Genomic DNA, 13,626 nt, shown 5'->3' with positions numbered 1-13,626 from the left:
TCCATTATTTTCCACACTAACCAAAGGGGCTTGTTGCATGAACTTCCAGTCGGACATCTGTAGTCACATCATTTGTCGTAAATCATTTCACGAAGTTGACATTCAGTCGTGAGCAAACGGTCAATGTGCTTGACTTACAATGCGTGATGGAAGAAACGATTGTTAGTTCATGCAATATGGTCTCAGCTTGTGAAGATGAAAATGTATTATTTGCATTATATGCATTTATCTTAGACGAAGCCCTGTAAATTAATAGCATGGCTGAACTAATTGCATTTATTATTCATGTATTTATTTATTTATTTATTAATATACATATTGAATACACCTAGTATCTACTGAAGTTTTAGAGATGCAGCACTGGTATTACTTATCACACCAGTATCACAAGTAGAAAAGAGTATGCTTGGATCGTGCATCTAAAACAGGAAGCCTGTGTGAAACCAAACAGTCTTTCTTCAAAAACTTTATGTTGCTGGCATAGTGCATATCGATGTTAAATATTTTCTGTGTCCTTATGCTGAACAATCACTGCTGGACAATGGCAATAGCCATAGTGCAGCATGATTATGGAAGAGTTTCTTTTGCAGATTGTATGAAAACAAGGCTGTTTTGACTTTGTAAATGCTACAGGAAGATTTTTGTCCCAGATGTGATATAAGACCTTTTTAAATGCTGTGATGCACTATAAATGCATTTACAATGATATAGTTTGCGATCTCGTGTCAGGCCATTTTGATCGTTGCATATTTTATGATTGTTTTGACGTCATTTGATAATGCTGGAATCATCACTGCAAAGCCTTAATGTTGCAAATGAAGTTGTGTTTCGAGAGACATTGCCATAATTTTGTCCTGAGTGATCTCTCACAGCAATTTTCATACACCGGGCGTTACCACATGTGCTCGTAGACCAATAAACAAATCTGAAATGAAATAACAGACATTTGTCAAAATGAAAACACAAAAAAATTCCGGACTTGTATGGCTATGGGAGTTTGGCATTTTGGGTACGATTGTTACATGTAGTTAGGTAAGATAAATGCTTCTGAAGATTTTATATATCATATTTTGTGTATGTACAGATTTTTTAATTCTTTTTTTTTTCTTCATATCAGGGGACATGCATGGAAAATGTTTTATGCCTTTTGTAATTCAGCAAGAATCTTGTAAGGATATTTTGGTACAGGTTTTATTAGGTCAAATATTCTGTATATTTTGATGTTGTAAGTAACGGCTGCTGATTGACTCTCTAAATGAAGTGTGATCATATCACTGACAAGTGTGCAATCGTTTGTACAGGTTTCAGCTATCATGATAGGTGTCTAGTTTTAACAGAAGTTGATGTTTTTGCCCAGTTATCACTCGTAAATGTAGTGCATATTTAGTGATTAGAATGAGGAAACTGGGAGATTCAATTTGAAGCTGTTTCCGTGTGATCATCCGTTAGAATTAACTCGGAAGTCGTGCGTACACGATTTTCATGTGCCAGGGCTACACTTGTCTTCAACCTCCTGAGTTAATGTTACTTTGATGCCATTATTTAAAGAGAGTATACAGTTCTGGTTGAGGTGAGGATTTAGCTTTTAACGTTTTGCGAAAATATTCAGAAACCACTCTATGAGATGTCAAAGAGCATGCAATTCTAAGGGGTATCAACAGTTTATTTGATGAAAATCTGTTTTAAAATGGCTTAGATATCCAAAAACAAGGTGAAACAAAGAGATCCTAATAAAAGGCGTGGCCTGTCACCTTTTGTTATTATCACTTTTTTGGATATCCCGGCCTTTTGAAAACAAATTTTCATCAAATGTTGAATTCTTGTTGAAATTACATGCTCTTTCATATTTCATAAGAGGTTTCTCATTACCTCACTTAGGAATGTTCAAAACATGAATCCCTACCTCAACCAGTACTGTACAGTCCCTTTAAGCTGCGAGCATGTTAGAAGTGTGTTTGTTAGCTCGAAAGTCTCGTAGTTTAATAGCGTACACTCAGGCAGTCTCAATGCAAGAGCCAGGATTTGACATTGCAGTGTTACATGTGTCATGTGTAAGGCAAACAGCTGTGTACCTGTTGTGGGTAACTGTGTTACCTGTAGACTATAACAGCCGCTTCCTTCTTTCAGTCAGTGATAAGAGGATTTTACAAAACCTTTTGCTTGTTTGATTTAGATTTGAATAGTTTTTTTTTTTCTTTTAATTTTTGAATTTTTCTTTGCTATTAAAATTAGTATAACATTAATAGAAATGTTCCAAAAAATGATCATATGGTACTTTGAAAAATATTACATGTATGTACTAATAATACAATACAGTGCAGTGTTCGAACATGGTTTGCCATGTGCCAAGTCTATGGTGTCTTCAAAATATTTTGAGGGAACAGGTGAACCCTTAGCATGCCCATTCACTTTTGATACAAAAGCACTAAATATTTGCTACCAAATTTCTTCTTGTAAAAAGAAGAATAATGGGTTCAAGTGTTAGCCTTCCCCTACAGACAAATAATGACGAACCGGAATGCTCCGGAATTTCCTTACTGACGGAATCAGTCATTCATACAACACTGTCTGCCAAGATCTCTAAAGCACAGCTGCTGGCACAGCCAAGGCTGTCTGCAGATTCTGTTAAGGATTAAAATGAATGATACACCCTGCAAGGTGTGCCAGTAAGTGCCATCTTGGTACCGTGTTGAAGGCAGGGAAATTGTGAACATGGCATGCTAAGGGAGCATCCTTTGCAGATGGACGTGGGGTTGTTTGTTCAGGCCAGCCCCAAAGATGATTCATGGCTACTTTCCTTCTCAAGAATTGTGATTTGTGTTGACACATTAGCATCTATGAAAGGGAATGTGAATGTCTGTGAAGTATAAACTCAAAGTCATTCCTCTCTGTATCTTGCCACTCATATGGGGACAAGTATGATGAAATTTGAGTTTTGAGGGTTCCTGTCACAGCATAGCCACAGGTGCACTCAGCATTGATCCTTTCCTAGTGAAAAAGTATTGGTGACAATACAGAATTAATGATATAGTGCTACAAAAGTTTCTCGGTGTGTCTGTATTGACAATATATTGCATGAAGATAATCGCTCAGATGATACAATTGTATTACACAAAGACAGAGATAGTGCTGTGAATATAAAAGCATGTGGTATCCTGGCCCATTGATGACATGAGTAAAACCCCCTTTTTCCCCTATCTGTTGAACAGGGCATAGCAGACACCATGGGAAGAGTAACGGTCACTGATGGCAACTATGAAGATGAAACATACCAAGAAGGTAACATTCTAATCTATAGAAAATTTTACAAGACTTTGGTAATTTGTAATTTGTCTCCTCCAATGCACAAGTGTTCTTTTTGTCACTTTGTATCCGTATGAAATTTTTTACAGAAACCAAGGCTTCAGTGTTCTTTGTATTCAAACAATTTTCTTCAGACCCAAAAGCTCATGGGAAATCTTAGATAATCTTTACTCTGACTGATTTTGGTTCTCCCACCTCCCAAGTTAAACTTCAGTGAAAAGAATGATAGTCTTCTTTATCCAGAGTCTGATGGCGACAGTGGGGAGACCTAGTAGTGTTCTAACCTGATGAAGATTAGTCACAAGTATTTTAGGGCTGGGGTAAATGCGTATTATAAGGGTTATTTGAATTGTGTTGGAGTGTAAGGTTTGTGTTATACATCATGCCATAGAGTCATGTTCTGTGTCAGTCGTGAAATCAGTTGTATATTAGCTCCTTGCTATATCGTGGCCCAGTTGTTACCAGCCCATTATCATCCAGTTGCTATTGTGTTTTGTTTCAGAAGACCAGCAAGACGTCCTCGTACCTCTACTGACAGAGCTGTCCAACCACAATGGAAGGTGAGATTTTAAAATCTTAATCTTTGTACATATGAATTCATCCCAAATCACTAGCCAATCTCCGTTGAAGTCCATGCATGGATTGGGTATTAGAAAGGCGTCGGTATGGTAGCCCCAAAGTAGTGCATATATTTAGTCTTATTTCAAGTCAAGAAGTGCAGACAGATTGATATGCCTAGTTTTACATTTGTGTCTAGTCTTCTTTCAAGTCGGTGAGAATGGGAGAAAAAAAAAATGTACTTGATGGTAGCCAACTGAAAAACCCTGACAAAAATCAAAATCAACCCCAACACTTCAAGTAATCTTGGTTGTTGATGACTTGACAAATTTATGTAGATAGGAATGTTGCTGTAGGCAGATCTGGGATGAACACAATATGTAGATGGCTGCAAAGATGAATAGATAGATTGATAGATAGATCTCATGATTAATGATCAGATGATAGATGTAGATAGATGGATAGAAGGACAGAAGCATTTAATGATAAGTAGGAGGGTCAGTAGAAGGCAGATATATCCAAAACGTACGTACATACAAACATACTGTACATATACACGCACGCATTGATATATTGAATAAGAGAGAGAGAAACGGACAGACAAACAGTCAACCTCACTGGCTCCTCCCGACAAATTTTCCAGGTTTGAGGAGAGGAAGAGTGCCATGATGCAGCTGATCAGACTGACACGATCGGAGAGCCTCTCCCTCTGGGACGACCACTTCAAGACGGTCCTACTCCTCATGCTGGAGACCCTTGGAGACGTAGAGGTGAGCTGGATACTGGGCTGGGATTTCCCTTTAACTCTGTCTGTGCCATGGTGTAAACCCCTCGTGCGCCACATTATTCTGAGACTGCACTCCACTAGCGCTTTTAAGAAACATTCTGTTTTTCAAAGCCATATTTTTTTCAATAGAAGCATTGATGCTAGAGATGCATAATGGCATAATTGTAGAGAAAATTGTAAGCTTTGCTGTGATGTGAATTCTCTGACAAAGCTCTGGTTATTTATCTTGCAAATGGCCAGTATTCAAAACAGATCAGTTTGTGTGTGTTCATGCGGTTGAGCAAAATGTTTGAAGTTGGCAATCTGTCGACTTAAGTTGGGCATGCCAGTGTGGCACACAAAGAGTTCAAGGCATAATTTACCATTTGCAGATGAAACAAAAACCCAGCATTAGTGCTTCAAAATAGTTCTGAAATGTGAGTTGGGGATAGAAACAACCAATGTAAAAGTTTGAACCAGTATAATGGATGTTAAGTATTGTTAAATATACAAAATGTGAACAATACTTAATAATAAAAACGTTTCCAGACTAAACCGTGTACAGTTATGGTTTAATGAGAAAAATAGTGATATCTCCTGATATTTTAGGCTTTACTGTAAAAATTTTATGTGGTAGGATGTTTTGTGATACAACTGACCAACACATATGCATCAAAAGTGATATCTTGAACATTTTTGAAATCACAGCTCCCAAAGGTAAACTGGACCTTTAAAGGAAGGTATTAAACAACATCCTCTGGATATTAGCTCAGATTTGGAGTAATCTATAAACACCAAAGCTGTTCAACTGTCTGTTTGTTTTTCATCAATGATCTCTATTCACTCAGTCTGAAACTGACTGAAGAAGCCAACATTTAAAAGGACATTTATCGTGTCAGGGCAAACAACCACAGCTGCTGTTAGAAGTGACCCCAATGTACTTTGGAGCAAAGAGCCAGGATGCCGGTGTCTGTGTTAACTATGTAGAGATAGGATCATCGGTCTCTCGGCTCTAGCTGAACTCGTACCAGTGAAAGAAGTGCAATGGAGCTAATTTTGATTAAATACTGACTGACTCAGATGGACACCCATGCCTGTCCCACCCCAGGGGAGGATTGGCTGTGTAGCTGTTTGCTGTTGTTGAGATTTTCCCCCAGTTTTCTTGAGAATTTGGGTTCCAAGCAAACTGGGCATTCAAGGTCAATGAATGTAAACCATTTTTTTTTTTTTTTTTTTGAAGAGAGTGATTGTTCATCTATTCATGTGAATACTGCTTATAATGATTTGTTTTTGTTGTTTTTTTAGCCTTCTCATGAATAATATCTGTATTATGCATAAAGACATAGGCTATAAAGTGAAAATGGATGGTCCTCCAAACTACATTTATCACCCAAGTATCCACCAGTCTTTCAAGGACATAAATATACAGTGGACTCCCGTTATAACGAAGTCCTCGGGACTGGCAGTTTTCTTTCGTTATATCGAAATTTCGTTATAACCAAACAAATAAACAATAGAATTACACAGAGTGGATAATCTTGCGACCTGAATTTTTACTTCGTTGTAACCGGAATTTTTTTATAACTGTGTTCTTATAACGGGAGTGCACAGTACTTGTGTTCAGATTGTGGCACTGGCCATAAGAACTTAAGAGAAATATACAGATGCGTACATGTCCCCGCAAACGTCTGTCTCTTTACTTAAGCGTAGTCTTAGTAACTGTTTTTATTACCACTTCCCAGGCGTCTATCCGTGCCATGGCGCTGCGAGTCCTGCGGGAGATCCTGAGAAACCAGCCGGAGAGGTTCAGGGACTACGCCGAGCTGACTATCCTCAAGATTCTGGAGGCCCACAGAGACCCTCAGAGTGAGGTACATAGTGCCCAGTTTTTATAATGTCCAGCAGCCTTTTGCTCTAATACAAGTCCTTGATCAGTTCATTAGCTGTACATGTATATTATCCCTGTTGTAGTCATTTTCATTTGTGTGTAAATTTTTCCTCATAGACCTCTGACATTGTTATGGAAAGGTGGGAAACTTATAAAAAAAATCTGATTACAATTTAATGATCAAAACATGGCTTGTTATCACTTCTAGTTAAAGGGGATGGCTAGTAACTGATCAGTGGGAATCAGTGGGAATGCTGGGGGATGATTGTTCTAATCCTTGTGGGATTCATTTAAGAGTACATTATATATCTATTCTTGTGTGAAAATTATTTGCTTCAGAATGGTCTCATATTCCAGTAATGTGCAGTTTAATGTTTCCAGGTTAGCATGCCTGTACAGTGACGGGGCTATCGTTAACGATTGGAACAATGATCCCCCAGTATTCCCACTGATTCCCACTGATCAGTTACTAGCCATCCCTTTAACATTGAGATTATTTGTGTTTGTCCTATCAACAATTAATATTCTGTTTGTTTGGTAATGTTCTCTAATATTCAAGGCAAGGTTACCGCGGAGTGAAGTTTCATTTTGCACATTTCAAAGTCAATATGTGTTACAGTGTTCAAAGAGGTTCAGTGACAACTTCCATGTACATTTTCCGTGTCTTGTGCTTGATGGAGAGTATTTCTGTAGGTGTTGGGTTGAAGCGCTGTTCCATGGAAAGAGAAGGGCAGAAGCTGGAACCTTGGCTTGTAGTGGATGAAAAGATATCAACAAGGTGCATGGAAGATAGGGGTATGGAGGGCCCCTGACTTTTGACGTGGTACCCAGCCTACCAAATGATTCTCTGTCTTTTGCCCCCCCCCCCTTTCCTCTCTGCCTTCACCCGTACCACACCTCTCTGTGCAGGTGGTTCGCCAAGCTGAAGAGACTTCTGCCACCCTGGCCAACTCCATCGCCCCCAACCAGTGTGTGAGGGTCCTTTGCCCGATCATCCAGACTGCTGACTGTCCCATCAACCAGGCAGCCATCAAGATGCTGACCAAGGTGAGCCTTATGTTGTCCTCTGACACTCTGAAAAATCTGAAACTCTCACTACATAGTACTGTTTTAAGATTTATGATTTGCGGCAGCTCACCAAGCTGGAAAGTGCTTAATGAGAAATGTGCTGGGAGCTTACTGGCTTTTGCCAAGTTACCAGAATAAAGGGATTTGTTTTTTTGTTTGTTTTTTTCTTCACCTGGTAAACATGCTTGTTGCAAACAGTAATATGAAAATATGGGACATTTTTAAACATAACTTCAAGAATATTTGTTATGTAATAATTGAGGCATCACTGGAGAGGTTTTATTTTGTTGTTTCTGATGATGGACTTACTTTAAAATGGTCCAAAGTATTTACCAATGGCGCTTAATCAGTTTTACGATGAAATTCTTCATGTGTTGGTCTGTGCAAGACTCCTGTTGGTAGCACATATTTCATAGCAAGAGATAAATGATCAATCTCTCCTGTTAACCCATCTCTGATTCCCCCCCCCCTTCCATCTTTCCTCTCCTGTGCTTCCACCAGGTTGTCGAGTTGATGTCGGAGGCAGAGGTCGTGGAGATTCTGGGCGAGGTCATCCCGGTGCTCCTCAAATCGTACGACCACCCGGAGAGCAGCGTCCGCAAGGCCAGCGTCTTCTGTCTGGTGGCCATCTATGGGGTCATCGGGGACCAGCTCAAGGACAGACTGTCCGACCTCCCGGGCAGCAAGGTGAGGCAGAGAGGGGCAGCTACCGGTAGCTATTTTAGAATGAGTAGCGAGAATCCTGCGATCTCATTGGTCGAGAACTATGTGTTGATTTTTTACTAGCCACACACTTAGTCACAGTGGTAAACATGTTATCGCGCACTTGTTGCAAGAGTACGCACACTTGTAACAAAGGCACTGAGAAATCGTTTGCGCATTCAGTACGAGACGCCTTTTGGCTAAAAAATTATGCATCCAGTACTTTATCCATGCATCCAGTAATTATGGTTTTGAAGTACTGGATGCATGATTTTTGGGCTGTCGTCTATGGCAAGCCAAAAGGAAACATGATAGAAAAATGGTTTTGTGGCAAGAAAATTACCCGTTCTATAGCACAGATGACGCACATGTCTTTTCATGCATCAGTCGCAATAGTGTGCATGCGGTAATTAAGGAATTTAGCATACACCCACTGGGCTTTGCATTGTGGCTTAAGCATTCCATAGTTACCTTATGCACACAATTATGACTGATGCACTCAGACCTGTGCATCATTTGTATACTGTAGATATCTACCATCCATTACACCCCTGTCCCTCTTGAGGCTTGGCAAACTTCAAAGCCGTGAAACTTACGGTGTGACCCCCCACACCCAGCATGAATTGACTCTCACAAATGACATAGGATTAGGTGGATGGAAAGATGGATGAGTCACCGTGGTCAAACATAAAATGAGATAGTTATGGAATGTTTGGAGTTTTGTTTAATATCGTGGACGAGTTTATCAACGTGTTAGTTCCAACCCCCGTTCGACGTTTTGTGATAATCTGTGTTTTTTTTTGTTTCATTTCCTCCTCCTCCCAGATGAAATTACTCAACCTCTACATCAAGCGAGCTCAAGCAGAGAAGGATGCACAGACACCGTCACCTAGCAGCCCCTCAGCACTGTCCACTGGGAGTAGGTAACCAGCCACAGGGCGGGGCAGCCCAACCCCCCCCTCCCCCAATCCCCCATCCCCCATCTCAACCCCTCAAGGCGGCCTTTCACTCCACAGAGGTTGCCAGCAGGAAGACTGAATGGGCAACAGCTCATCTAGAAGCACAAACTGTGAGGGGATGTATACTCTCCAAATACCAATAGAAACAGACTTTGTCTTGCTGCATGTGATGTGTATTAATTAAAGGTGAAGGGAACCTGTATATCATACACTGTATCTCAAGCTGGTGGTCCCACGCCCAAGAATAATTGTTGTATCAGGCATGGAGGGGCATTGGCGTTTATGCACACACTAAAACAATAACCGATATTGATAGTTACTCTCAGCTGTGCATGCTCGATAATCGCTTTCACAAGTCACAGTCATTATCTCAAATTGGACATGGCTATTATTACAAGGCTGTTTCCTTTCTGTTTGCTTTAGAAATATATCTTGGTAGTTGATATATGGAAGACCAATTCCCCCAGTTTACCAACAGGCATTTCTTCTAAATCCAGGCCAACTAAACCTCCCTCTCCTCACTCATACTCTGTTAATCAGCTGATGTCTCAGTCAGCACAGAATTGATACTTTCAGTCAGTGTCAATGGTGGTTTATAAGAAATATTTCAAGGCAAGTTATCAGTATACCTTGTCTAACTCACTCTTCTTTCTTTGTTGTGTTTAGAATGTGTGTCGATTGCAGTCAAATCAGCTACAGCGTCTTGTATCTTTTTATTTGTTAAAGTAGACATGTGCATGCCAGGAATTCAGGGCAGGTTGAATGCAACAGTTTTGTCTTAGTTGCTTTACACTAAATGGTTCCTGTTTTATACTCATCTCATTGTTCTACCGGTATAAGTGATAGATATATATAAGAAACTCTTTGAATACACTTGTAGCGTAATCCAAACGAGATTTCCCACCAGCCTCCACAATCACGGGTTATCTCTCTCTGTACTAGCTGTTTATCTCTCACATACTCTATTACATGTCGAGATATTCTCTCATCAAATGACCTCGCCACATCTCTATCAGACGAGTGAGCTAAAATACTTGTATTTCCCTGACTGATATACTCATGATTAAGGTATCGCACACAGAATTGCTCGAGATGATAACCCTCTCTATGCCAATGTGTATAATTTCGCACACAAACCTATGGACAAGTAATGAATGTGGGAGTCAGAGGGTTAATCTAACCATACATGTATGTGTATTAGATTGTGTATCTCTCAGCAGGATTTCAATGTCACAGGATATAAGCTGATTACACAAGTGTGATAAATTTTCAATCACCATCTGGCTATTAGCAAGACAAGTGTTATTTCTGTCATTATATATATATCTTCACTTCACAGCAGATTGTGTTTGAATGCACATTTCACATAGCCTGTTTTGTAATGCTGCATATTCGTGCGGCACTCGATCTCTAACAAATTAACTCTGGATGTGGTTTTGCTTGTAGGAGGAAAATGCGAGCACACTCCTGTAAAACCAGAAATTTTCGCTTAAAATTTCGTTTGCCAAATTCTGCCAGAGCCAAGATTCGCAAAATTAAAATGCATGCAAAAGTTCTTACCTACACTGTTCAATTGTATGCATTAAATGCCAGTGGCAGTTCGCAAAAAATTTTATGCCGGGAAAGAGGCCGTTGGCTCAATTCGCAAAGATTTCATACCACGAAAAATTCTTGCTTTACAGTATGTTTTGTGGCAAGTATTTGTCCTCACAATGTATTCGTGAATCACACATCAGTTTTTGACCAGATGTTCTGCTCAAAAATTTATAACGAGTTTCCGTTGCAGGTAGCAGTGATATATGCAGCGTGAAGGGATTACTTTGTAATCATGTGTTCCCCAAGTAGAAGAGAATAAAATGTCATCATGTTTCAGTATAGTCCTATACTAGTCATGTACAGCAAATATATGCTCGGAAAGAAGTTTCCACACGTCAGTTTTGGTCATGCATGTATGTAGAGCAATTCACCAACCTATCAATCTAGTGTGAGTTCAAGTTTCCTTGTCCTTGCACCCCCCCCCCCCTTACAAACATTATTTCTGTAATTGTAAATGCCAATGTGTCAGACTAAAAACCGTCCACAGAGCAGATCATTCCCAACAACAAGCAAGCTAACAGAAAGTTGGAAAAAACAAAACAAAACATATACACACACACACACACACACATTGGGCAACTGTAAGAAGGAAAGGCATGAAGGCTGTGGAACAAAACCTACTAGAGACGATTCTTTTTCTTTTTCTTTGTGCTACAAGGGAGAAATTGTTAAGAACCAAGGATTTTCATGATTCTTTATCGGGAGAAATTCAAACACTTCGATATTTGCTCCTATGCGATAGGTATAATGGTTTTATTTTTTTAAATTGATTTTTTGTAAAACCACCTGGATTCAGTCAGCGCTTGTCAAGACAGACTTGCTGTGTGTGTATTCAGCATCCCTTTTACCTGCATTATATTGGTGGTGATTTGGGGATTAGTCCTTCATTTCAAGACATCACCAACAAATCAACAAAGAGTAGAGAAATGCTAGGTTCAGGGATAAAAGGAGGAAAAAACCTTGCAACTTTCAAATAGGGGATTTCATGCACGAATGATAAAGTCTGATGTGTTGTCAAAGGGACTAAGAAATCCTCGTTTTTGTCTCACCTCCCTGCTCTCACTGAGAAGAAGTCCACTGATGTATGTCCACGAGGAATCCAAAGCTCTGTAAACCAACGCCTTGTTTTTTTCCTTCCTAAGGGTGAGCTGTACTCTCCAGCCCTCTCCCATTGCTGAAACTCGATCAGTGTTTGGAAAAGTTATTCACTGCTTACCACATGTTTTCAGACTTGTGGGGTGTTGCAAGAAAGTTGTAATCAATTGCAAATAATTGCTAATTTGAAACAACCATTCTGATTGGCTCAGGGTCTGCCCTATTAAGAAGACATGCATGCAACAATGATTTTGATTGGCCAGTGACAATCAGTTGCAAGTTGCAATTGATTGCAACTTTCTTGCAACACCCCATTGGTCTGTAATGTACTTTGGCCTCGGGCTCCATAAGTTAGGCTCGTACATGATGATTTGTCCAGGCGTTCAGGGGTCAAAGCTCGGGCTATGCCACAGTCTTAAATTCACTGGGGGTGACTTCTCTTTCTTTACTGTATTTGGAGGCTACATGTAATAGAGCAGAATCTCTTTCATGCAATAATAAAGGGGGATGGGGATGTTACATAGATAATGGTTGCACTGTTCCATTTGGAGGGTTTTTATTTGGAGTTGCTGTGACATCAGTTTTTTGGAGAATAGCCAATCACTCCCCTCCCCATCTTATGATGGCTTAGATCAAAATTGTCAGAACAAGTACCCTCCTCTTCAGCAACTACTGATTACTACTGGATTTTACTTGTCAGATAGCATTAGGCATATCAAAAGATTGGTCTGTATTTCTTGCAGCCTCAGTGCATTTCCAATCAACACTTTTCTTTGTCTCTCCCACAATGAAGCCTATCAAAGACCCAAACTGTATAAGCTGTTATTTTCGAGAGGGTTAAACTTATGGGAATGTCGCGAATGACTTTTGGACTGCGAATGTAACAACTCGCGAAAATGTCGCCACGCACTAGCCTGGTAGTGCACTTACTATAGCCTCGGTGCCAACATCTCACGAAAAGGTCTGCGATCGGCTCATTCGCCAAAATATCTGTACGCGAAAATAACAGCTTATACAGTATAGCATGCAGGCTAAACTGGTACAATCTACGTACTCCCCCCAGCCCCCATTCTATGTGGCCCTATCCCTGGGCATACGGTGTATCTACTGCGATTCCAGGATTTGTTTGCGCCTACCAAACCTCTGAAACGGGAGAGGGATTAGACAATACAGCTGAACCATAATGCTATGTGCTGCCCTTTTGTTTGTATTTAAAGGAGACCTCCGGATGATTTTCAGATTTTTAGATTTGACCAACTATAAATTAGTTATACTAAGGACAGAGTTTCAGAATTTGTGAGAACTGGGATGAAGAATTGGAATAATTTCACAATTTAGAACAACTTGCGATGAACAAGGATGATGACATGGCAGAGTCACTATAAGAATGGATGAGTAGGGGCTCAAGGAAGCAGAACAAAAGAAGAAGGCATGCATAGATTATACACAGGTGAACTCGCAAGCAAGCGGTATTGTAATGGAACTACACTGCTTCATTTCTGAAATATGTGAACCTGCTATGTCATCATCCTTGTTCAGTGTAATTTGTTTAAGGTTTTTCAAAGCATTGTTTCTCTGCTCAAGAACCACAATAAATTCCACAAATCTATACATGGAGTTGTCGATTTATGTACTACATGATGTGAAATTATGAAAATCGTCTGGAATGTCCCTTTAAAGCATGTACACTC

At 39.9% G+C, this 13,626-nt stretch overlaps 1 protein-coding gene across 1 annotated transcript in view; it reads left to right on the top strand.

Moving 5' to 3' along the window:
* LOC139724250 (CLIP-associating protein 2-like) overlaps positions 1-11,240 on the top strand; it is a 71,427-nt gene extending 60,187 nt beyond the window's left edge. Inside the window, exons 25-31 of the mRNA XM_071635393.1 lie at positions 3,210-3,279; positions 3,806-3,863; positions 4,505-4,631; positions 6,370-6,498; positions 7,425-7,562; positions 8,085-8,270; positions 9,111-11,240. Of these exons, the coding sequence (XP_071491494.1) occupies positions 3,210-3,279; positions 3,806-3,863; positions 4,505-4,631; positions 6,370-6,498; positions 7,425-7,562; positions 8,085-8,270; positions 9,111-9,212 (810 nt within the window). The 3' untranslated portion in view covers positions 9,213-11,240. The remainder of the gene's footprint in view (positions 1-3,209; positions 3,280-3,805; positions 3,864-4,504; positions 4,632-6,369; positions 6,499-7,424; positions 7,563-8,084; positions 8,271-9,110) is intronic.
* Positions 11,241-13,626: the final 2,386 nt, after the last annotated feature.

The sequence above is a fragment of the Diadema antillarum genome, unplaced genomic scaffold (assembly GCF_040938485.1).
Source record: "Diadema antillarum isolate AM-2024a unplaced genomic scaffold, OU_Dant_1.0 scf00000209, whole genome shotgun sequence".
NCBI lineage: Eukaryota > Metazoa > Echinodermata > Echinoidea > Diadematoida > Diadematidae > Diadema > Diadema antillarum.
Note: the sequence above shows the minus strand (reverse complement) of the source record. Positions and strands in the feature narration are given on the sequence as shown.